Source organism: Myxocyprinus asiaticus, chromosome 35 (assembly GCF_019703515.2).
Source record: "Myxocyprinus asiaticus isolate MX2 ecotype Aquarium Trade chromosome 35, UBuf_Myxa_2, whole genome shotgun sequence".
Lineage (NCBI taxonomy): Eukaryota > Metazoa > Chordata > Actinopteri > Cypriniformes > Catostomidae > Myxocyprinus > Myxocyprinus asiaticus.
Window position 1 is genome coordinate 250,315 of NC_059378.1, and position 26,685 is coordinate 276,999.

General features: G+C 39.7%; 2 protein-coding genes across 3 annotated transcripts in view; one reads left to right on the forward strand and one right to left on the reverse strand.

Annotated features, from left to right (window-relative positions):
- The window catches only part of LOC127425909 (6-phosphofructo-2-kinase/fructose-2,6-bisphosphatase 4-like), a 34,263-nt gene extending 31,627 nt beyond the window's left edge, over positions 1 to 2,636 (forward strand). Inside the window, exon 14 of the mRNA XM_051672220.1 lies at positions 3 to 2,636. Within this exon, the coding sequence (XP_051528180.1) occupies positions 3 to 62 (60 nt within the window). The 3' untranslated portion in view covers positions 63 to 2,636. The remainder of the gene's footprint in view (positions 1 to 2) is intronic.
- Positions 2,526 to 26,086, reverse strand: LOC127425917 (zinc finger matrin-type protein 3-like). 2 transcript variants are annotated; one of them, XM_051672236.1, is made up of 7 exons: positions 25,956 to 26,080; positions 18,242 to 18,439; positions 15,110 to 15,447; positions 14,837 to 14,983; positions 14,258 to 14,418; positions 10,412 to 10,491; positions 2,526 to 7,896 (listed from the first exon to the last, which is right to left on the reverse strand). In XM_051672236.1, exons 3-7 carry the CDS (start codon positions 15,410 to 15,412, stop codon positions 7,688 to 7,690), a joined length of 900 nt encoding a protein of 299 aa, XP_051528196.1. In that variant the 5' UTR covers positions 15,413 to 15,447; positions 18,242 to 18,439; positions 25,956 to 26,080; the 3' UTR covers positions 2,526 to 7,687. The 2 variants fall into 2 exon arrangements, with proteins under 2 accessions (XP_051528196.1, XP_051528195.1); XM_051672235.1 differs by lacking the exon at positions 18,242 to 18,439 and having other exon boundaries at positions 25,956 to 26,086.
- Positions 26,087 to 26,685: the final 599 nt, after the last annotated feature.

A 26,685-nucleotide genomic window follows, 5' to 3' on the forward strand; every position in this document is an offset into this window, starting at 1 on the left:
AGAATGTGAATGTGCATCGTACAACAGAAGATGCCTTACAGACCGTTCCAGCTCACCTCTGACCTCCGGCTCACTGTTATCTCTCCATCCGTGTCTTCTTCAGATGGACGTCGGCTCAAGTTCTGTTGGGTCGTGTTGAGATCTGAGATTAGTTCCTGTATGTAAGATGTCTACTGCTTGTTTGTAGCATGTGGTTTCTCAGAGCTGCTAACACTCGTAATCAGTTTACTTGTCTTTAGATATGTAGTAATGAGGTTTGAGAAATATGATTGACATATATGTTCCAGATGGATTTTAATGGAGTGTTCTGGCTCTTATATGTGTATGTCATATGCATCTACAGTTGAAGTCAGAAGTTTACATACACCTTAGCCAAATATATTTAAACTCAGTTTTTCACAATTCCCTGTCTTAGGTCAGTTAGGATCACTACTTTATTTTAAGAATGTGAAAAGTCAGAATAATAGTAGAGAATTATTTATTTCAGCTTTTATTTCTTTCATCACATTCCCAGTGGGTCAGAAGTTTACATACAATTTATTAGTATTTGGTAGCATTGCTTTAAAAAAATTTGGCCCATTCCTCCAGACAGAACTGGTGTAACTGAGTCAGGTTTGTAGACCTCCTTGCTCTCACACGCTTTTTCAGTTCTGCCCACAAATGTTCTATCAGATTGAGGTCAGTGCTTTGTGATGGCCACTCCAATACCTTGACTTTGTTGTGCTTAAGCCATTTTGCCACAACTTTGGAGGTATGCTTGGGGTCATTGTCCCTTTGGAAGACCCATTTGCGACAGAGCTTTAACCACATAATATATATATTATATATCCACATAATTTTCCTTCCTCATGATGCCATCTGTTTTGGGAAGTGCACCAGTCCCTCCTGCAGCTAAGCACCCCCACAACATGATGCTGCCACCCCCATGCTTCACGGTTGGGATGGTGTTCTTCGGCTTGCAAGCCTCACCCTTTTCCCTCCAAACATAACGATGATCATTATGGCCAAACAGATCAATTTTTGTTTCATCAGACCAGAGGACATTTCTCCAAAAAGTAAGATCTTTGTCCCCATGTGCACTTGCAAACTGGCTTTTTTATGGTGGTTTTGGAGCAGTGGCTTCTTCCTTGCTGAGCAGCCTTTCAGGTTATGTCGATATAGGACTCGTATTACTGTGGATATAGATACTCGTCTACCTGTTTCCTCCAGCATCTTCACAAGGTCTTTTGCTGTTGTTCTGGGATTGATTTGCACTTTTCACACCAAACTACGTTCATCTCTAGGAGACAGAATGCGTCTCCTTCCTGAGCGGTATGATGGCTGTGTGGTCCCATGGTGTATATACTTGCGTACTATTGTTTGTACAGATGAACGTGGTACCTTCAGGTGTTTGGAAATTGCTCCCAAGGATGAATCAGACTTGTGGAGGTCCACAGTTATTTTTCTGAGGTCTTGGCTGATTTCTTTACATTTTCCCATGATGTCAAGCAAAGAGACACTGAGTTTGAAGGTAGGCCTTAAAATACATCCACAGGTACACCTCCAATTCAGTACACCTCCTATCAGAAGCTAATTGGCTAATTGTCTAAAGGCTTGACATCATTTTCTGGAATTTTCCAAGCTGCTTAAAGGCACAGTTAACTTAGTGTATGTAAACTTCTGACCCACTGGAATTGTGATATAGTCAATTAAAAGTGAAACAATCTGTCTGTAAACAATTGTTGGAAAAATTACTTGTGTCATGCACAAAGTAGATGTCCTAAACGACTTGCCAAACTATAGTTTTCTAATATTAAATCTCTGGATAGGTTAAAAAATGAGTTTTAATGACTTCAACCTAAGTGTATGTAAACTTCTGACTTCAAATGTATATACAATATGTGATTCTATATACAGTATATTTGTGCTCTCATTTTGTCATATCTAAAAAGTAATCTCTCTGTTATTTTGAGAGATGGATGGCAAAATGTGTGTGTGTGTGTGTGTGTGTGTGTGTGTGTGTGTGTGTGTCTGTCTGTCTGTGTGTGTGTGTGTTGTGTGTGAGTGTGTGTGTGTGTGTGTGTGTCTCTGTGTTTCTGTGTGTGTGTGTCTGTGTATGTGTGTGTGTGTGTGTGTGTGTGTGTGAGAGTGAGTGTGTGTGTATCTGAGTGTGTGTGTGTGTGTGTTTGTGTGTCTGTCTGTCTGTCTGTGTGGTGTGTGTGTGTGTGTGTTTCTGAGTGTGTCTGTGTGTTTGTCTGTGTGTGTGTGTGTGTGTGTGTGTATCTGAGTGTTTGTCTGTGTGTGTGTGTGTGTATCTGAGTGTGTGTGTGTGTGTGTTTGTCTGTCTGTCTGTCTGTCTGTGTGTGTGTGTGTGTGTGTATCTGAGTGTGTGTTTTTGTGTGTGCGTGTGTATCTGAGTGTGTGTGTGTGTGTGTGTATCTGTGTGTGTGTGTGTGTGTGTATCTGAGTGTGTGTGTGTATCTATGTGTGTGTATCTGAGTGTGTGTGTGTGTGTGTGTCTGTGTATCTGAGTGTGTGTTTTTGTGTGTGTGTGTATCTGTGTGTGTGTATCTGTGTGTGTGTGTGTGTGTATGTGTGTGTGTGTGTGTGTGTGTGTGTGTGTGTGTGTGTGTGTGTGTGTGTGTGTGTGTGTGTGTGTGTGTACAAGACAAAGAAACACTCATTGTGTCAAAGAACATATTCATGGAATTTATTTTGTCTAAAGATCTTTTGTTGTTGCTTTTAATTCACATCCCTTACGTAATGATAGAATATATTTATTTTAATTTTTATATGTTTTAAGGGATTTAAAATATCGGCCTCCTTCACCTGACAGTTAAATCAGTCTCCTTTATAAATGTAAGTGATATTTGAAATCAACTCTCACTGTTCAGTTGGTTATTTTTATATTTTGCTCAGAATAATTGTGCAGAATATTCAGACTTTCCAACAGTGTTTTTAACGGCATGTTTCTGAGAAATTGAAGGGCTTATGAGATTAAAAAGAAATAAGCTGTTTGTTACATTAACAAATGTAGGAACAAAAATCTCGTAAGAATTTGTATTTTCAACAATAAAAGTTAATTAATGTTCATACCAACCTTCTATAAATAAGAATCAACTAAATTATAGTACAAAGCCAACATGTCTGTTAACTGAGATTATCTGTAATTGTGTTTGTGCAGTACAGTGCGGTTCGGTCCATTACAGTTTTGCCACAAATAATGTCCAAAGAGTGCTGTAATATATTCTACACTGTACATTTAAACTGATATTTGAAATGGTTGTATTATTATGATTATTTGGTGCCAGTATAAATACGTACACATATATATTGATGTAAACATGATATGACACTACTGATGTGTGCTGTATCTGTGTTAAACTGTGTTTTCATGTCATATTGGATCACAAAGAGACTCGTGTGATGTAACAAAGAGATTGATATTCTTTAGTGACATCAAGGGTAAATAACAATATAGTTGTTGTCAAAGTACAAGGATTTCTGGCAACTGTTGAAAATGATGATCTGTGTATGTGTGTTGAAATTATGTCTTTTCCATGAATAAACCTTTTGAGGTGATTTGATATGTTGTATACAGTATATTTAAACAATAGATGCAGTGTTGAAAATGCAGTCAGTGTGTTGATAGTGAATGTGTTAAACTCCACCTGTGTGACAGAACTGACTTCATACATCCAGTAAAAATCACCACAACACCAGTTCATTAAAGGTGAGCAGAAATCACTAAGAAAAGTTGAGTTCGTTTTGAGAAAATCTCCAGCTGGAACAATTTAGAGAGACCTCTTGGTTTGATATTATTATTATTATTATTATATATATATATCATATATACTTATATATAATCTATCAGCAGTGCGTCTGAAAGACTTCAATGGTCTTCAATCAATAGGCAGTTCCTTACAAACTAGAGACAGCAGATGGCACACTTTCAATTCAAGATAGCATCAGGACTGTAAACTCAAGGTGGTGATGTCATCAAATCAAATATATTGGTAAAACTTTACAATAAAATATTTGTTAACATTAGTTAACATGAAGTAACAATGAACTATACTTTTACAGCATTTATTAGTTCATGTTAATTTCAACCGATACTATTACTAATACATTTTTAAATCAAAAGTTGTATATGTTAACATTAATTAATGCACTCTGAACAAACAATGAACAATTGTATGTTTATTAACAAAGCTTAATAAATGCTATAAACAATGTATTAATTATTTGTTCATGATACCAAACGAATATAATCTCATTGTATTGTTGGCAATATATTAGATGTGGAAAATAGTTTCATGTGAATTCATAATATAATTAAGCCATATAATGTCACTGATCCTATAGATCCTCATGCAGAACATAAAGAGCTGGACACAAGTCTGTATAATTCAGTGCTGTGACTCAGAAATGAACTTTTACATAAAGGGGCAATTTTTGACCCCCTGGATTTGATTTCCAGGGGCATTTTATTTATTTTTATTTTTTTTTCTAATCATGTAAAACAAACTGTCTTATTCAAACATCAAATACATCAGATTAACCAATTCATTCATACAAATTCTCAAGATTGAGAATTTATTACCTCTTACCCTAAGGTTTAAATCAACATCAACTCATATTATATGCCAAAGTATGTGTAACTAGAACTAAAATAAAATAGTAAGGACTGTATTTTTTGCCCCCACATTTTATATTTCTGGGACATTTATATATTTATTTATCTTTTTCATTTTAGGTGGCATTTTTTCCACAATTCCCCCTTCATTTTTGACACTGTGAACTCACAACAGACTGCTCGAGAAGGTCATCATTTGATGGATGAAGCAATGTGTTCTCAAACATGTTCTCATGAAAACTGAATCATAACTACATCTGCATTTCCTGAAGGAAACATCAGTACTTGTGCAGCAGCTGTAGAACAGTAATCAGAGCTTTACAGCTGCTGTTCTGTATACATGTAATAACTCAGAGATCCAACTCTAATTAAACACACCTGAACTCATCACTTCAGAATTACAGACAGATGTGCTGAAACACAAGTCTGCAAGAAGGCAGAAGTGAGAAACCCTGAGAAAGAAAAGAGCACATTTCAGTATGCAAATACATGTGAGAAAGATCAACTGCAATCCAGTATGCAAATGTTCCAATGACATCATCACAGTCAGCTACACTCAGAGTAAGTCCATGAAAGATATTCAAACTTTCCTAAACAATATCTCAGGTTGAAATTATCTATAAAACAAAGTTTGAATGGAGTCTGTACATGAAGAGACTGAATTAAGTGAAGAAAACTATCTAAAATGTTTAAAACATTTAACAGGTTATGTTAGTGTCACAGCATCATTCTGATTAAAACAAGAGCTTTCACAGTCGCTCATCAAGACTGAAATAAAAAACACCAAAATCATTTAGACAATTTCTTTATATCAGACCGTTATATTTCTGATTCATCTTCATACATCTTATGAAATAATTGCTTTTCATGAAATATAGTAATACATTTTCTATTCAAAAACTTCCAGGACTCTTTGCAGTGAAGTTCTGTCATCTTTATTGAAATAAACATCAGCTTTGATCTGTATTGCACTCGGACCTTTGATGGACATGAACTTCTGGACTTCAATATGTCCTCAAGGCGACCGTTATATAAGAATGTGTCTTCAAAAAGCACCACAAGATCAAATGTGCCTGTTCATCCTTCAGAACACATTATTGAGAGACGTCATCATACAAATAAAAACCCTTCGCTTGGTCAGTCCCAGTTTAAATGAAAATAGAGGTATGTGAGATTCTCCATTTGTCCCACGCAGGGTCACAACTTCCTGTCACATGGCTCGTGTCTGAATGCAGATGCAACGACTAACGCAAGAGAACAGCTGTGGTGAGCACAAAAACTTCAGACATTTTGCAGTTGTGGTTCTCATATGGGGAAGCAGGTTCGAGTCTGGCCTGCAACATGTCCTGACCTCATTTCCAGTTGTCTCTGTCCTGTTTCCATCCACTATATTTGCAAAAGCCACACAAGTATAATATAATATAATATATATGATCAGTGGGGCTTGTTTATAATGTACATGTATCTACTGATGTATATGTAATGTATCTATTTATTTACATGTAAAACAAAGACATGATGGAAATGGTCCGTATTTGAATATGCAAAACATGAATAGTTCTCCTATTTTAAACATATGCAAAGTAGATCAAGGTAACATCCTATTGGAGTAAACTTTACACTGTGAGGCACATTAAGATGTGTTCATGGTTCAGTTCACAAGAGTCAAACTCCACTGAGCAACACATCAGATCCCCTGTGATTTCTCCCACTGTAAACATTACATCCGAATGACTGTGATGATGAACACTATTCGGTCTTTCCATTTCCTTAGCATGTGCAATTCGGTTGTGAAATGATCCTTTTCTTGCAGTGCAACTTTCCTACTTTGACAGAAGCAGCAGTTATTTCATGCAACATCACCTACAGAAAAAAGACTAAATCAAACAGAAGATATCTACAATTATAACTGACAATGAACCTTCACAGTGACTTTTTCAAGGAACCCTTTATAATATTGTAAAATATTTTCATAATATTTACACGATTTTAAGTCATAAAATGGGTGTAGGAGAAAGCATGCATGAATGTAAAATGTAGAAACAAACCTCTTAAATTTTTCAAACATGGTCTCGATCTGTCCCAACATAACTGCTCAAAGGTCGTTGTGTTTTCTTCTTATATTCATATAGATGCAGTTTACTATAAGGTTACATTAGTTATCATAAACTAACAATGATCAATACTTTTACTATCTTTAATAATCTTTACATATAATAATACAGTTGTTGTTGCTCATTGTTAGTTCATGATATCTAATGCATTAATTGCAGCATGTTACCAAATAAATTTCATCTCCAACTTCTATAAAGCTACGAAGTGTGCCGGCTTGTACAACAGACAGAACGGCCATCTTCATGTGAGGTAGGGGGCATGGGGGGCACAGACCCAACGTCACCTTATTAAAAATAGCCATGTTTCCCATTTGTCCCTGTAGTGAGTGAAGAGATCCCTGGGAATGAACCTGCATGACAAGAAAATATTAGACCTACCCCCAAAATAGACTGAATGATGTTTGGCTGACTGAAAAGCTTCATGTATGTAATGTCAGAGATTGCAGATGTGTTGGCATCACTTTCATGCCAACACATGTTGTCTCGATCATTCGACTTTCAATCCTGCTAGATGTGTTTCCTACTGTATATTTGAGGCTTCAATCACACAAAGTTTAGTAGTAAACTTAGAAATAAATAAATAGTAATAAATGTTACATCTGTCCATACTGAAAAGTGTTTTGTACATGATATTTACCTGCGCAGCGAGAAACAGATTTAGGATAAGAATCTTCATACTAATAATGAATCATCGTAAGCTTATTTATCAACTCATCCTAGATCTGTGCTTTCAACCTGCTCCATATCACTGACTAAATGAAGTTTCCTCATTACCAATTTATGGCACTTTTGAAACTTTGCCATGTTGGTCAAATTCACCTGTGTGAGTATAAGCTTCTAAATAGCTTATAGAATAATAAAAGTCATCACTTTACGACTTTGAACCTGCATTAAAACTATAAAAATGGTCTCTAGAATTCTAAAAGAAAAGTGGCTGTTTGCAGATCATATGAATCTAAGTGTATCCCAGGTTTTCCATCTCACTGCGGTAGCGTTGCTCCGACATTTTGCTTTTGTGCTGTTTGCTCTCCAAGTGGAGACGAAACTCGGCTTCTTCGCTGGCACCCGAGTTACACATGGAGCAATAGAACTGCCCGCTGGGTGTGACGCACATGGCGAGATCTCGTGGGATCCGCTGCCTCGGACGTGGGTTGTAGTAAGGGGCTGAAAAGGATGCAGGAAACATATAAATAAAACCTCAAATAAATGGATACATGAATAAATGCATTCGCAATATAATAAAATGGATACTGACGAAGCCAGACTCTTGCTTTGTGCTGTTTGTTTCTGTGTGTAGCATCCTTCTGAATCATCCCAACATTAGTTTATTTTCAGAAAGATCCCTGATCATTTCAGTCTGATTGAGTGGCACTTCTTAAAGCCGCAGCAGCACAATTCTACAAGCCATGAAGAATGGTCAGGAAAAACTATACACATGACTGTTTTTAGCACATTAATCTTTACTAACATAAGTGGACCACAGGGGGAAAAAATGACCCCTATAATGCACACACACAGACACACTCACACAAACACACACACACACACACACACACAGACACTCACACACAGACACACTCTCACACAGACACACTCTCACACAAACACACACACACACACAGACACATACACACAGACACACAGACACACACACACTCACACAAACACACACACACACACACACAGACACATACACACAGACACACAGACACACACACACTCACACAAACACACACACACACACACACAGACACTCACACACAGACACACTCTCACACAGACACACTCTCACACAAACACACACACACACGCAGAGACACACACTCTCACACACACACACACACAGACACTCACACACAGACACACTCACACACAGACACACTCTCACACAGACACACTCTCACACAAACACACACACACACACACAGACACTCACACACAGACACACTCACACACAGACACACTCTCACACAGACACACTCTCACACAAACACACACACACGCAGAGACACACACTCTCACACACACACACGTAGAGACACACACTCTCACACAAACACAGACACACACACACACACACACACACACACATACAGACACACTCTCACACACATCATGGAAAGTATACTCTGCTGGAGATAATGAGAGCAGATGACTCTCACTGGAGGGAAACATCAGACAAACACACAAAGCTTCATGAGAAAAATGTCTGATAAGAAATGTCAAGCTTTTTAAACTGATGAGAGGCAAGAAATATACTCATGAAGGAGAGAGAGCATTTATTTATTGCTTTATGTATTTGATATAAAAGCATATGATCAGATCATAAGAAAAGCTTACTGGTGAATCTCATAAAAATATATCACCCCAAAATCAAAAGAATATGATGAAAAACTATCATTTGCATGATATTATTTTCATGACTGTTTTCATTCTGTGAGAGAATGAAAATTATCATCATTTATTCACTCTCATGTCATCCCAGATGTGTGTGACTTTCTTTTTTTCTGCTGAACACAAATGAAGACTTTTAGAAGAATATCTCAGCTCTGTAGGTTCATACAATGCAAGTGAATGGTGACCAGAACTTTGAAGCTCCAAAAAGCACATAAAGGAGGCATAAAAGTAATCCATAAGACACCAGTGGTTTAATCCATGTCTTAAGAAGTGATATGATAGGTGTGAGTGAGAAACAGATCAATATTTAAGTCCTTTTTTAGTATAAATCTCCATTTTCACTTTCTTCTTCTTTTGTTTTTGGTGATTTGTGTTCTTCATGCATATTGACGCTTACTGGACAGGGAGGAAAATTTATAGTAAAACAGGACTTAAATATTGATCTTTTTCTCATCCACTCCTATCATATTACTTCTGAAGACATGGATTAAACCACTGGAGTCTTATGGATTACTTCTTATGGATTCACTTGCATTGTATGAACCTACAGAGCTGAGATATTCTTCTAAAAATATTAATTTGTGTTCTGCAGAAGAAAGAAAGTCATACACATCTGGGATGGCGTGAGGGTGAGTAAATGATGAATTTCATTTTGGGTGAACTGTCCCTTTAAGAGCATTTCCCTGCAGCTCTCATTACAGTAATGCATATGGATGCTTTATGTTGAGTTTAATACTCATTATTCTCAGTGATGATCCTCATTCCTGTAATACAGTCATTTTTTACTCTACAAAATAAAATATATAAGCTTCTTTTCTTTCTGTGTTGTTGACCCAGACAAGTTCTTGACAGCTTTGTGCAGATTCATTTTACTACTTGACATTAATTTGGGCTGTGTGGATAGTGAATGCAATACATGTATGTGTATGTGGGGCAGGACCACAGGGGCAATGGGGGCATGTGTGTGTGATCAAGATCTGCCATCGTGTGGGTGACGTTCAAGGGCCCGTGCTGACGTTGGGTGGAGTATCAGCTTACACACACCAAAGCTCTGGCGTCCGGCCTGCTTTTAGCGAGACTAGTGCATTGAGCTACATTAGCACAGGCTGGCATGCTAACACACACAGCTGCCAACCGCTCTCATCACAAATGGAGGTTTTGCTTCACTGAGCACAAAAACAGAACAGGCAGGACAGAGACGTGATCTAAAACATGCTTGCCATGTTACACTTGATGAAAAAAATACCTGTGTGTTTCATAAACTGTTGAGATGAATGAGTACCTGGCACTGCCCTGCGGTTCTTCATTAACCGGTACTCGTACCCTTCCTTCCGGGGACGTCTCTGAGTTTCACACAAGTCTCTGGACAACAAAGAAAACATAGCATTTCCTGCTTAGCATGACTGGGTGATGTAGCTAAGGAAATTCAGCATTTTGACAATATTCAATATCTATTCATACATTTGCTCTGAAATGGATTAAAACTGTGATATTTCCACAAACCTTCACCTCAATTAAACAGCCATTGTTGCCACATAGATTGAACATTTTAAGTAAAAATAGTAAAAATCCAGTTTAAATATCAAGGCATGTTTTTTTACTAATTGAACACAAGATTGACATTCACACAATTCATAATTTAATTATTTTCCCTTGTATGCTACAATAAAACCGCACAAAGTTATTAACAGCGATATTTACCTGCATCTGTTATTACTAAAACATTTTAATATATGAAAAATTCTACGCAGATTTCACTGAGCATTTTTAGCAATGAAGTAAACAAATAGTTTTCAATTAATTCATTTAAACAGACAGTTTCTGAAGTTTAAATGAGAGAATATTAAAACATCTCCATCAGACAAACAGAGACTGCAAAACTAGTCTGACTTAATGTCCAAAGTGCATTGCCATATTCTCAATGTTGCTTAATTTTATTTTGGCAAAAAAATCATAGTGAATATATAGTGAATATTCAATATAACGGCCAGTTTAGCACTGAGGAATGTATCGGTAGATTGTCCACTTATGTAAACAATTTATGCTAAACGTTAGCTTTGATTGAAGTGACACAACATTGTTCAAACCCAGTTGAACTAGTCACTGACACGTTCACTCCGATACAATCAGACGTTTGGAGCGCAACAGGATGGTTTGTTATTGTGGTTGTACAACTCTGCACTCCACTTATCACTGCACAAACACACAGCAGATAAAGCTAACAGGAAAAACCTCTTCCTCCATGCAAAATATAAACTGTAGGAGGGATCATGGCTCCAGGGTAACATCCCCATTTGCATCTGAAATCATCTCTTTGTACCCAGTCCCTAATCCTCAACTCAACTGTAACTGCAAACTGCAAAAGTGATGTCTGAACAATAAGAGACCCGTCCACCAGTCAGAGATGAACCAGGGCAAACACCCAATATATTTAAATGTGAATTCATTCATTTTATCTGTTATCTACCATCTGATATATTTCATATTCGATAGCAGTTCTGGGTTTTATGGATGTGTTCAAGTAATCAACCAGTCAAGTTCTGCACCATCTAGTCAACTTTTAAAAAACACTACTTGAATATCGCAAATTGATTTTCCTTTGTGAATGTGTCTGTCGTGAGCTGTGCTGAATACTGAACTTTTTTAAATTATTTTTTTTATCCCCTTTTCTCCCCAATTTGGAATGCCCAATTCCCAATGCGCTCTAAGTCCTCGTGGTGGTGTAGTGACTCGCCTCAATCCGGGTGGTTGAGGACAAATCTCAGTTGCCTTCGCGTCTGAGACCGTCAATCCGTGCATCTTATCACGTGACATGTTGAGCGCGTTACCGTGGAGACATAGTGCGTGTGGAGGCTTCACGCTATTCTCCGTGGCATCCACGCACAACTCACCACACACCCCACTGAGAGCAAGAACCACATTATAGCGACCACGAGGAGGTTACCCCATGTGACTCTAATTTGGTTGCTTAGGAGACCTGGCTGGAGTCACTCAGCACGCCCTGGATTCAAACTCATGACTCCAGGTGTGATAGTCAGCGTCAATACTCGCTGAGATACCCAGGCCCCGAATACTGAACTTTTAATCTGAATCAGAAATCTTGAAGTTACAATTGAGTCCACTGTGGGGCGCTGTGGATGTGTGTCATCGAGGTGTTGAATGAGAGAAGAAGAGATCATGTTGTCTTTGGCCAAGTGTGAAGTGTGGCAGTACTTGTAATATTTTGATTCTTATTGTAGTTCTTGTTAGAGTGATGCAAACCTACGAACGAGAATCTGTTTTTATGGTGGAAAGAAAATGTGAAGCGGTACGAGAAACTCTGAAGCTGATCAGACCAGTATATGTGTATGTGCATTAAATCTCTGGACACAGAATGAACACATTGTATTAACTTTCACCATTTGTTTTTCTGAATACTTACATGTGAAATGATAAAAATGTGATGGCCTTTATGTAGAATCAGAGTTTATATAGTATGTGCATTACACTCATGCTGTCAGTATTGGATTCTATGCAAGCTCCAAGTGAAAGCAAATGTTATTTTAATAATGCATATTGTTCTTTTCCGAGAAGCACAGTTTGTTGAAGTTATCTTATTTTGAAACCGTTCTTGGTAATATTTGTGAATAAAACAAAATATAAATTTCACAGATGTGTCATTGCGAACCAAATAAATGATGAACCAAACGTGGCGAAACTCGATATTTCGACATTTGCAACATTGTTTTCTGTCCATGTGATCATGAATGAAATGACCCGTCAAACATCATAATCTCTCTATCGCTTGATTTGACCACTACTGCACTTTATTCTACACTGTTTACAGGGTTCACACAAGGTCCTTAAAGTGCTTGAATTTATCTGTTAGAAATGTAAGAACTGGAATACCTGGAAAATCTCCTTGTTTTGATGAAAAGTGCTTGAGATTAAAACAGATCGTTTCCTCCGTGTAATGTGTGTCCATCAAAGATGAGGCGACTCCACTTTCATTAAATAATGTGTCTTAATATCTTTTCTGTTCTTTACAGTCAGATAAAAAAGTCCAAAGAAATATTCATTTTAATCTCACGCAGCATGGATGTGATAAAGAAAGCGAGAGATTCTCGTTGATGTTCGCTGAAGCGGAACACTGTGAGCCGCTCGTTGAACTCTTAAAGTGACAGTAACCTTTTTAGTGTTTCTTATACAAATGAATGTAAACTCAATGTTATTACTTATAAATTATACACATTATTTCAAACAGTGATAGCTCATATCATTATTATATATACAATTTCATGATATAATATTAATATCATGTAGAATTTTACTATTTTAAGATGATAATAATGATGACAAACTAATGATTAAAATATAAATATACACTTTCACACAGTTTTTCAGGACCGGTTCTGTTCAGTTCTGTTGTTTATTCTGCATCTGATCAGACTGAATGTAGCTCACTATTTCTGAAAACTTATTTGTGATCTTTTCTTATAGAGAAACTCTTATTATTTAAACTTTGAGCATTTATATTGTGTATTAAAGAACTTTATTTTGATGAGAAATTATAATGAGCATTAGCTCAAACATGTTTTCAGAAAATAAAAAATGTTGAATCGTGAACCTCAAATCCTATATCGAACCGAATCGTGAGATAACCATAGGATCTCATCCCTATTAACGAGTAATCGATTACTCATTTTTTGTGGGTAAGAGTACTCGACTACAAAATGCCCATCCTGAATGGGTTAACAGTAGTGCCTCCACAGACACCGTAGTTACCTGAAGCTGTCATATATCTGCATTCAAGTGTGTTATTGAATGTGAAGATATGAAGTGATTTGTGATGAAAAACTAAAATCCGCTCTATCCACAACAAGAACAGTTCATCATTTACTCACCTTCATGCATTCCAAACCATATGATGTGGAACATGAGGAGACATTTTAAAGAATGGTGACTGAGACGAAAATCTCCTTTTGTGTTCCACAGAGGAAGGAAATTCAAAACATGAGGGTGCATGAGTTAATGATGACAGAATGTTCATTTCTGGGTGAACTATCCCTTTCATAAAAAGTTAATTTCTGACACTGCCACCACAAACATGGGAGGATGTTCTAGCAGTGTGTGGGTGTGCCAGACTCACAAGGACGTGGCGTTCTGCTGTGCCTCTGCCAGCCGCAGTCTCTTGGCGTGGTTCTTGCCCTGGTAGTGTGCCTGAGCCACAGTGGGTGAACTGAAGGAGGCGTCACACAGCTTGCAGTAGTCATTTTCTGTTGCCAGTATGATTCTGCTAGCGGAGAGTGGCTGCAGACGGGACAATGAAAGGAAAGCTTTTAGATGAGTAGAGCGATGAAAGGCGTGCGTGCGTCTCTGATTACAATCAGACTGGGCTCAGTGAACAAACACTTGCGGAGTGACACCGCATGATTAAACTGCACTTAAAGCTACTCCCAGACAGCATGAAAAAGACACTTGGTTTAGGGTACACAGTCGTGTAAATACTGAATCATTCTAATGAGTGACGGGTGAACCGGTTTGACTGATTCATTAAAAACTATAGCTTGCAATCAAGTCTTACTTTTAAAAATTACATATTCACTACAGAAATGTCCATGACTTTTAAAATGTGTTTCATGTCCATGATATTTCCAGGCCTGTAAAATTGTAATCATGAGCGTGGGAACCCTGTTGTTTGGATAGAAAAGCACCATACAGTCTGTACCTGTTTTGCCGTCACATGTGCAGAATCTGTGGGTGGAGTGGCTGAGGGTTGCTGGGAAACAGTCTCTACTACCTCTGCTATTCTAATGGGAGGAGGCTGATCACTACCAGCATAAAAATTGCGCAGCTTCTTGCTGTGGTTTTTCCCCTGCGGACAAAACAAAAGATGGATCATGCCATGCTTTTTTTTCTGCTTTGTGTACACACATTTATTTAAAGTTCTCTTATCTTATTTTCATTCCTGGTGGAGCATAACAACAGTGTTTTAGATGACCTGATAATGGGCCTGAGCCTGTTGGGAAGAGTTGAGTGTGACGTTGCACAGTTTGCAATACAAAGGCCTGCAAAGTTCTTCCAGAGTGGCTTCCTGATTGCCACACACCACCTGACCATCGTCCTCGGGGGGTTTGGGACTGACGACAAGGGGTGCTGGGATGTACGGGTCGGGCGGCATCTTTACGGCGAGAGGGGTACAGAGCGGGAATCGCACGGGGTCTGGTGACATCATCACAGGGGGCGGTCTGAGGTTCTGAGCGGGGGTCATGACCTGGAAGTGCTGCGGCTGCTGCTGGTACATCAGACTGAGTGGCGGCTTCAGAACCGCGTCTGGACCTGGAAGCAGAATTTGAGAGTCAGCGTGACAATGTAAGGATGACGAAGTATCTGGGGTTAGTAAAAAACATGATGCTTTCATACTCTACATATGACAAAGATTAATTGTGTTAGGACACAAGAAGAAAGAAATGTTTCGCAAATATTTCTCCTAGACAGCAGTGAGATTAAATGGAGAGTTTTGCTTGTGTCTCCTGCTTCTCAGATGTTGTTCCGGAGAAAAAGACTACAGTTATCTGACATGTGTCTCCTCAGAGGAGATCTCAACATTGAGCACGTTTACATGCACATTCATACACCGATTATGCTTTGTCACACTGACAACGTGTATATGGTCATGTAAACAAAATAACAGCTTCCCTTTATCAATGTAAGGTTACAAAGCGCTTAGGAATAAACCAATCGGGGGGTCTGGGTATCTCAGCGAGTATTGATGCTGACTACCACACCTGGAGTCACGAGTTCGAATCCAAGACGTGCTGGGTGACTCCAGTCAGGTCTCCTAAGCAACCATTTGGCCCGGTTGCTAGGGAGGGTAGAGTCACATGGGGTAACCTCATTGTGGTCGCTATAATGTGGTTCTCGCTCTCGGTGGGGTGCGTGGTGAGTTGTGTGTGGATGCCGCGGAGAATAGCGTGAATCCTCCACATGCGCTACATCTCCGCGGTAACGCGCTCAATAAGCCACGTGATAAGATGTGCGGATTGGCGGTCTCAGACGCGGAGGAAACTGAGATTCGTCCTCCACCACCCGGATTGAAGCGAGTCACTACACCACCACGAGGACTTAGAGCGCATTGGGGATTGGGCATTCCAAATTGGGGAGAAAAAGGGGAGAGAGAGAAAAAAAAGGAAGAAACAAATCGACACAGGTAGTAAACAACTTTACTGGCGTTCTTATCCAATGTGTGCACAGCCTGATGTCAAAAGCAGAGAATAACACGATTATTTCAAATCTCGTGTAAATGCGTTATTCTTGCTTTGTCTGATTGTTGAAATAAGCTGATTTTTGTGAGTTAACAGCGTATTGGTGTGCATGTAAACGGGCTCAATGTCTGAAACTGTGTGTGCAATCAAAAGTCCGAGATCTCAATATGAACTCAAACGTTTTTCATCAAGATCACATGATCTGAGCTACGCTATCCACATTCATTTTATGCTGTATCTCTATGCTATATGAAAACAATTGATGCATTTGTTTGTGTTTTCATTTTAGGAGAAGCTTCAGAGACAAAGTTCATGATACTTCAATGTGTTCAGGGGTGGCTGTGGCTCAGGTGGTAGAGCAGGTTGGCCACTAATTGCAGGGTTGGTGGTTTGATTCCCAGCCCACATGACTCCACATGCTGAAGTGTCTTTGGGCAAGACACTGAACCCTGAGTTGCTCCAAATGGCAGGCTAGCACCTTGCATGGCAGCTCTGCCATCATTGGTGTGTAAATGTGAGTGAATGAGTCACAGTGTAAAGCACTTTGAAAACTGCTAAGGTTAAAAAAGCACTATATAAGTGCAGACCATTTACCATTCAATGAAGCATAACTGAGAACTCCATTGAGACTCCTGAGCTTCTTACAGAGATGTTAAGGCCACATGGTACTTTCAGCAAATGAGCCATTCTAATAATAGAGCAAATGTGTGTAAGTGGCATGTCTTTTGCTCTACAGTCAGCAATCACACTTCCTGTAGTAAGAGTGAATCCTTGTGGCTTCTGTAGATGTGATTCAGGCTGACTTCTGCTCACTGAACTGCATGTGTGTAACGGGGTTGGACACTCAGCTGTTTCATGATATTTCCAGCGTATCAGTTCCGACAGGATCACGGCAACAATGATTCAGTCAACTAAAATAGACATAAGAACGTACTGAATGCTTTTGTTTCCGAATGCCTGGACAGTGGTGACATATACCAAATACCAAAACATTCATAGGCCTGAAATGGAGCTGTTGTCATTTTTACAATTTAGAATAAGCCTGTATCAGCTGCTTCATCTTGCCGGGAGAACATTGCAATTTCAACATGGTTGCAAATTTACTGAGGTGCAGGAATAATTGGTATAAAGCTGAAGTGTGTCATTTCTATGGCATTACACCAAACAGAATATAAACACTGATTAAATATTGATTGCTTCCAAACCGATTTTCATGGTATGATAACCATCACAAAAAATACCATGGTATTACGGTGCATTACTAACACTAGCAGTTGTTTAGTTAAAGCTAAATTTAGAAAACAAAAAGAATGCAATTTAATTGTATGCCATACTGTCAAACATTAAGTTGAATAATTATTTTAAGATTTATGAAATTTAAAATAGCACAAAAAAAAAAAAAAAAGCCACTAATATTTTTGTCATTACTGCCAAGGTTAACAGGTCATTATATGCATTTGTTACATTAATTGGTTGTTTTTGTAATTTAGTTTGATTCAAAACAATACCTACTGAAAAATAAATTATTTATTTGCAGTTTATTTATTGGTTTTTTTTCCAGAACTGTCTATTTTCTGCTACAGTATCACTGTCCATTTCCTGTATGCCTCAAGCCCTTTGTTAAACCTATTTAGTACTTTGCAATAAAACATTATTAGTATTAAACACATTGTAGGCCTACTGCACTTAAGCAAATAAATGCATGAGCAAACAGTTCACTGTAATGTTGCATAAAAGCACTTAAATTCGTTAGCGTATAGCAGTACGTTACCTATAAACCTAATGTGTCATAACAAATCATGTACTGTAAAATTGTATTGTTTTACAGTACCATAATTTGTTATCCTATATGCCATATATTTACTTACATTCATCTCCCTAAATTCAGTGATGATGCTCGTGGAGATTCAGGTTTGAAGTGTTTCATGCTTGAGTCAACACTTTCTTGCTACAAACTGGGTAACTGACAAACACTGATGATGCCTCGTGGTTCTTTAACACACCCAAGTGTTCCCACACTGCCGACTTCAACTGCGTCACTTCTGCGCTCGCGACACACGCATCGCCTTTAAAATAGAGACGATTGAATTAAAATGTTGAAGTCACAATTAGGGCTGTCAACATGGCTGAGAAACTAAATTTTTTTCACTCAAATATTACCAAAATTCTTATTATATTTAATTATTTCATGTAGAGGGAAAAATCTACAAGACATCAACAATCAAAGCTGTCTCCTACATTGACAACAGGGTGCAACAAATCAATATAAATCAGTAAGCACTGTGTTTTAACTACTATTTATTGCAAAGAACATATCTGACTGTTAAATAAAAACTGCAAAATGATAGTCAAAAGGTTTAGCCAGTTAATATTCTCAATTCTTAAGTAAAAAAATTAAACGAGAAATGAAACACTTCAATAGACGGTTCTATGTTGACTTTGTGTTGCACAGTAGCATATACCGGCGCCATAGTACTACCACAGACTCAAGCCTCATAATATTGACGGTATACAGTGTTTTTCAGTAAATACATTAGTATGTACACACCTAATGTCAAGACACAACCGCCAAAGACCTCCACATCTGGGGGCCGTTCACTCCAAACACGTCTGTCTTTATCTATGTAAGCATGCGCTAGACGGACGTCGTTGACTGTTGCACCATGTCTCGCTCTTTTTTCAGCGTCTCGAGCAGGAGTGATGCATTTTTTAGACACAATGTCAATTTAAAAAGAAATTCAGCCTTTAAAACATGTCTCGAGACACACGTTCTGTTTTATTCATTGCACTGCATCTGTTTTAACCCAAGAATGTAAATCATCATTAAATTCGAATGCTCATTTAATCATTTAAATGTGCATTGTGATCCTAAATTCAATGAATATTCGGACAGACAGTCAAACCACTCAAAGATGTCACTTACTTAAAGATGTTTCTGTAACAACTCTGAAAGCTGGAATTAGAGAAGACATTTTAACATCCAAAAATGACACCCTTTCAGCACATGCATTAACAAAGTCCAACTTTTTCACACTCTTCTCCTCTTGACTCGAGCGCCTAAAAACAAACCTGATATCTCTTGGTCATCAGAGAATACAAGCCCAGAAATAGTTCTAAGAAAAACCCACATAGTCCAGCTCAAGGTCAGAGACACATACCTGCTCTCTGCATCCATGTTAAATCCATAAACACAAGGGCATAGATTTTGCTTGAACATTGGGGGGGCTGCAGCATGAAGCATCTACATGTTTCCATTGATCATGGTATAATCAATGGGGGGGGGGGGGGGTTGTACTAGTTTGTTTTGATTTAGATTTAGGGAGGATTGTTCACGTGGAGAACACATGAGAAGGAGAAGCAGCACTATCACTGATGCTTCAGGTTGTTTCACACAATTCACCATTGGAAACCAACTATTCGTGCATTGTACAGTTGTTCTTGATCAGCAGAATACAATACATGCATGGATTCTGTCTGTGCTTAAAGGACATGATTGCATTGTTTATTAGGATGGTGCACACAGGCACTTTGTCATACTGCTTTGGATCTTAGATTTCAGTAGTTCTATAAGAAAATTGAAAATAAAAGCCATCATTACATTGTAACCACGATCTGCACGGGACGGAACGCAAATGCAATATGCAATAATATAATCAGATGCACAGGTAGCTGTAATAACCTGCTGGGCATTATTGTCTGCCGCACCTCCACCAGTGCCTTCAGCCCAGCTGCGGGGTCATCAGTCGGGGGCCACCTATCTTCAATGTTTCGCCCTGTTAATCCCGGAACATCTCCTGGTGGTGGGGCAGTGGTCAGGGACGCCTCCCTGCCACCCCCTGCAGCTGGACACCAGATCCCCTCCAAAGCCTCTCATCCTTGCCTTCCCATCCAGACATTCTTCCTTCACGATTTACTTGCAACCAGGGTTCTATATGTCATAATACCTCGACATGACCATACGCGCCAGCCCTACTGGTACTGACACCGTATCTCTCGGTAACTCAGTGTCACCGGTTCCGTATGGCATACTACCTCAGCACAAGCCCTCACCAAGTATCACCCAGGTTCCCTATTCTTCAGTTTCCTACTTCTGAACCCCCCACTTTTTGTCCTCCCTTCTTAACTATAGCAAGAAACTCCCTTTCTCAGCTTCCTCTGCCAACGTCTCTAAAAAGGTGCTGCACTGATGTTCCCATAAATCCTTGGCACCCACCTCCACAGGGTAGGTCATTTTCCTTGCTCATAATGCCATCTATTTTGTGAAGTGCACCAGTACCTCCTGCAGCAAAGCACCCCCACAACATGATGCTGTCACCTCCTTGCTTCATGGTTGGGATGGTGTTCTTCAGCTTGCAAGCCTCACCCTTTTTCCTCCAAACATAACGATGGTCATTATGGCCAAAAACAATTTTTATTTCATCAGACCAGAGGAAATTTCTCCAAAAAGTAAGAGTCTTTGTCCCCATGTGCACTTGCAAACTGTAGTCTGGCTTTTTTATGGCGGTTTTGGAGCATCGGCTTCTTCCTTGCTGAGCAGCCTTTCAGGTTATGTCGATATAGGACTCGTTTTACTGTGGATATAGATACTTGTCTACCTGTTTCCTCCAGCATCTTCACAAGATCCTTTGCTGTTGTTCTGGGATTGATTTGCACTTTTCACACCAAACTACGTTCATCTCTAGGAGACAGAATACGTCTCCTTCCTAAGCGGTATGATGGCTGCGTGGTCCCATGGTGTTTATACTTGCGTACTATTGTTTGTACAGATGAATGTGGTATCTTCAGGCATTTGGAAATTGCTCCCAAGGATGAACTAGACTTGTGGAGGTCCACAATTTTTTTTCTGAGGTCTTGGCTGATTTCTTTTGATTTTTCCATGATGTCAAGCAAAGAGGTACTGAGTTTGAAGGTAGGCCTTAAGATATATCCACAGGTACACCTCCAATTCAGTACACCTCCTATCAGAAGCTAATTGGCTAATTGCCTAAAGGCTTGACATAATTTTCTGGAATTTTCCAAGCTGCTTAAAGGCACAGTTAACTTAGTGTATGTAAACTTCTGACCCACTGGAATTGTGATATAGTCAATTAAAAGTGAAACAATCTGTCTGTAAACAGTTGTTGGAAAAATTACTCATGTCATGCACAAAGTAGATCTCCTAAACGACTTGCCAAAACTATAGTTTGCTAATATTAAATCTGTAGAATGGTTAAAAAATTAGTTTTAATGACTTCAACCTAAGTGTATGCAAACTTCTGACTTCAACTGTATCTTCAAGTCCCCATTATAGCTGTCTACCAAGCTCCTAATGCACTCTGGTACATAAAAAAACTCCAGTGCATAGCTAACAAGCTGGTGTGGAATTGATCCATATGCATTTGCCAAATCCATCCAGACTACGTGGATGTCTTTCTTATCTCTCTTGGCAGACTGGATCTGCTCCCATATTACTGACGCATGTTCCACGCACCCAGGAAAGCCTGGTACACCTGCCTTATGGCAGCTTGTGTCTATGTATCCATTCTTCAGAAGGTAGTCAGACATCCTCCTTGCTACCACCGGTAGCTTTCCCTCCACGTTCAATAGAGCAATGTTCCTAAACTGACTAATGTTGTTGAATCCCTGCTCTTTGGGTATGAAGATGGCCACTGCCTTTTGCCTCTCCACAGGTATGCACTGCTTCTTCCAGGCAACCCTCAACAGTCTCCACAACATTTTGAGAACCATGGGGCACTTATACAGCTTGTATGGTATCCCATTCGGGGCTGGGGCTGAAGTTGCCCTGGCTTTTTCTACCACCTGCCTCACCTCACTCAGCTTAGGTGGATATACGTCAAATCCCACTACTGGCTCTACTGGCCATGGGACATATCCAGGGGAGTCAAGTGGGTTGTCTTTGTAGGGGTCACCAAGTTGCTGTTCCATCAGAATCAGAATCAGAATCAGAATGAGCTTTATTGCCAAGTATGCTTACACATACAAGGAATTTGTCTTGGTGACAGGAGCTTCCAGTGTACAACAATACAAAAACAATACAAAAACAGCAGCAAGACATAGATAATAATAAAACAAATAAAAAATAAAAAATAATTATACACATACATACAGACACACACATACATACATACACACATACACATGGGTAGTGCAAATCTAATACAATCTGTTATGTACAGTGTAAATACAAATCTGTTATGTACAGTGCAAATGTTTTTTTTTGTTTTTTTTTTCAGAGGAATGAAATGGCAGAAGAGGTTGGATGTGTTGGATAAATATAAGAAAGACTAAACTGTGTATTGCACATAGTTATTGCTCAATGGGGCAATTTACCTGTTCATGAGATGGATAGCCTGAGGGAAAAAACTGTTCCTGTGCCTGACGGTTCTGGTGCTCAGAGCTCTGAAGCGTCGGCCAGAAGGCAACAGTTCAAAAAGGTAGTGGGCAGGGTGAGTGGGGTCCAGAGTGATTTTTCCAGCCCTTTTCCTCACTCTGGAAGTGTATAGTTCTTGAAGGGGGGGCAGGGGGCAACCAATAATCCTCTCTGCAGTCCAAACTGTCCTTTGTAGTCTTCTGATGTCTGATTTCGTGGCTGAACCAAACCAGACAGTTACTGAAGTGCAGAGGACAGACTCAATGACTGCTGAGTAGAACTGTAACAGCAGCGCCTGTGGCAGGTTGAATTTCCTCAACTGGTGAAGGAAGTACAACCTCTGCTGGGCCTTTTTCACTGAGTCAATGTGTGTCTCCCACTTCTGGTCCTGTGAGATGGTAGTGCCCAGGAACCTGAATGACTCCACTGCTGCCACAGTACTGTTTAGAATGGTGAGGGGGGTCAGTGTTGGGGTGTTCACAAGTCCACAATCATCTCCACCATTTTGAGTGTGTTCAGCTCAAGGTTGTTTTGACTGCACCAGACAGACAGCTGTTCAACCTCCCTTCTGTATGCAGACTCATCATCATCTCGGATGAGGCCGATGACAGTGGTGTCAACTGCAAACTTCAGGAGCTTGACAGAGGGGTCCTTGGTGATGCAGTCGTTGGTGTAGAGGGAGAAGAGTAGTGGGGAGAGCACACATCCCTGGGGGGCACCAGTGCTGATTGTACAGGTGCTGGAAGTGAATTTCCCCTGTCTCACTAGCTGCTGCCCGTCTGTCAGAAAGCTGGTGATCCACTGACAGATAGACATGGGAACAGAGAGTTGGTGTAATTTATTCTGAAGTATAGCTGGGATGATGGTGTTGAAAGCTGAACTGAAGTCCACAAAAAGGATCCTTGCATATGTCCCTGGTCTGCCCAGATGTTGCAGGATATGATGCAATCCCATGTTGACTGCATCATCTACAGACCTGTTTGCTCGATAAGCAAATTGAAGGGGATCTAGAAAGGGTCCAGTGATGTTCTTCAGGTGGGCCAACACCAGTCTCTCAAATGATTTCATGACCACAGACGTCAGGGCGACGGGTCTGTAGTCATTAAGTCCTGTGATTTTTGGTTTCTTTGGGATGGGGATGATAGTGGAATGTTTGAAGAAACATGGGACTTCACACTGCTCCAGTGATCTATTGAAGATCTGTGTGAAGATGGGGGCCAGCTGGTTAGCACAAGATCTAAGACATGCAGGTGAAATGCCATCTGGGCCCTGTGCTTTCCTTATCCTTGTCCATACTTTCCTTATCATTATCCATGTGGTCTTCTAGTTCCTCTTTTGCCATCACCAGCTTCCCACTCCTCTTTTCTTCCAGCAGGATCCTGGCTAACTTAAAAGGATTGTTGATGAATTTCGCCCTTTCATGCTCCCTCTTCCTTCTCCGCTGTTGGATTTTCTCTGCCCTCCTCAAGACTGCTAATCTAGTCCTTATGCCATCCCACAATACCTTCAAGCCCTCCTTCTCCTGCTCCTCTGCCTTCCTCCTGCTGCCTCTGCTCTTTCAAAAGCTGAAGTATCTCCTTCTCTCTCCGACCCATCACCCTGGTACCACTCTTCCTTACTACTTTTTCACCAAATCTACCTATGCATTCTTTGTACACAATATCGCTAAACATATTAAGCTTGTCCTCCACCCTTCCAGTAAGGGCATTCTCCAAGGTGGAGCACTAGTCTTCTTGATGCCCCTCCACAACAGTGCTCTGGTGCACAACTGGGCTCTGTATCCTCCTTGTCTGACCTGCTGCTGCACTGCAGGTTTGTGTCAGGCTGCTCCCGCCACACTTCATACTTCCTTGATGAATCCGCAGGTCTTTGTAAGCTGTTGCCCTCATCCACCTGCAACTGCATCTTCTAAAGATCCTTTGCTCATTATCCATGGCCATTCCAGTTGTGTCCATATTGTCTGTCCTAATTGGTCCATTTTCAATTCCACCTCTCGGAGGACCACTGGGCTGTTTTCCTTTAATTGTGCTCATGGTTGGTAATGGTGTCCCCTGTGTATGGACTTCTGGGTAAGGTAACTAGCCTACCCACCCCTGTGCAGATATTCCTGCTGTCAGCCAGTCTATCCTGACCATCCTCCAGTCTTCCCTGGACTCCAACTGCCCTATTCACAGTAGTCACTGGTTTCCCAGAGAACTAAACAGATGCACAGGTGGCTGTAATAACCTGCCAGGCATTACTGCCTGCCACACCTCCACCAGTGCCTTCAGCCCAGCTGTGGGGTCATCAGCCGGGAGCAAATAATAATAATAATAATTTGCAATATGTAAATGCAATAAATAACAAAATTTGTGCATTTCTGTATCTGCCAGGTCAATTAGACATTACATGAATGAACAGCCAAGGGGGATCAACCAAACACATGACTGCAGATGGTGAAGTTGTGGGCTCTTACTGTTATACTGCTGAGAAGTTTAGAGCTGGTTAGTTATAAAAGGTCAAGAATCATCACTGATATTGCACTTAACTCCATGTCATCACTACAGATAAAACTGGTCATTGGTTTCATCTGGAATCTAGACTCATGTATTCCTGTGCCTACTGTAGGAACGCCAAAGAACATGACCAGGAACTACTATCAGATACCCCATTCAACCTGCCTCTATTCTGCATGAGTTCTTATCTTTTATCTCATAAGAAATCAACTCCACTCTCCATGCAAAAAGGACATATTGAAAAAGTTTGCATGCATGATTACTTTTAAATGATCTAATGCAATAAAATCATATCCATGCAGAGCTTGAGGAACCATCTCACCACATAACAGGAAAAAGGAGGCATTGAAAAGGCGTACCTGAAGCACCTCAAGGAGATTTCATGAGGTTTAGATATGTTTAACAGTTAGTGTATAGTGATGCATTGATCTTAAACTATCTATGCAGTGTGCCATTAACATTTCATGTCATGATCTCTTGAATAAATGCAGACAGGAAAGCAAATATCAATCTGTCAGTGGTTACTGTTAGGCTGGCATCACGGACTCTCATTTAAAAAAACAAAAAATCACCATTATTTTAATAATAGTAATAATTTAAAATAATTTAATAATCAGAAATCCTACATTTTAATGCATTGCACTGAAGGAAAAGCCAATTTTATGCAGTGCATCAGTTAAAATGCACTAACCATTTAGAAAACACGTCTTATCTTACCTGTCATCCGAGGGAAATAATGGCTGAAATCTCCATAGTTTACAGGCTGAGAGCTGTAGATATTGCAATAGTCAGCATTTGAATAAAACGCATCTCTGTTCTTCACATTCATCGCCATCTTCCCCGCATCCTTCCAGCTCTCTGCACAACTTCTTCCAGCCAGACGCTCACCGCATGTTTCGAGCGTCCAACAGAGGGGTGTGTTCAGTCACACACGGGTTTAAACACTCAGAAACACATCAAACGGTCCATACACGAGATAGAGTGACATTTACCTATGTGTACTGCATACGTGGTAAAATAATATTTCTTATAAATATGCCAAAACTAGTCCGAAAGAATGTGCAATCGCAATTGGCGTCTCCTTCGGCCGAGTTGGTACAGTCCATAATCCATCGACTTGAGAGTCTGAATGATGCGCGAGCCGAATATAAACAAATCCAAACTACCTAAACTTCAGAAAATATAAACAGAGATCATTTTTCTAAGCCTATTATCATTAATAAAAATGTCTAGTTAATTATTACTATGGCAATTAAATTGTAATTCATACTGGTGTATATAAAATATAAACATATTTGTGGGGTTGCAGCAGTGATATAAACATGGGAAACAAAACACTTATTATCTTTATTAAATATGTATGTCTATACAGTTTATGAGTTTAGGGTTATGGTTAGGGTTAGGTTCTCTCAATTCAGTTCAGCTTTATTGGCATGACAATAGGAGT

What these genes read in the sequence shown, in the direction of transcription:
- LOC127425917 (XM_051672235.1), bottom strand. Translation starts at nt 26,073, where the DNA reads ATGGCGATGAATGTGAAGAACAGAGATGCGTTTTATTCAAATGCTGAC. An exon ending in CACATGTGACGGCAAAACAG is followed by an intron (nt 14,419 to 14,836) that starts GTACAGACTGTA and finishes TCCCGTCTGCAG; the next exon opens with CCACTCTCCGCTAGCAGAAT. An exon ending in GAACCGCAGGGCAGTGCCAG is followed by an intron (nt 7,897 to 10,411) that starts GTACTCATTCAT and finishes CATCCTTTTCAG; the next exon opens with CCCCTTACTACAACCCACGT.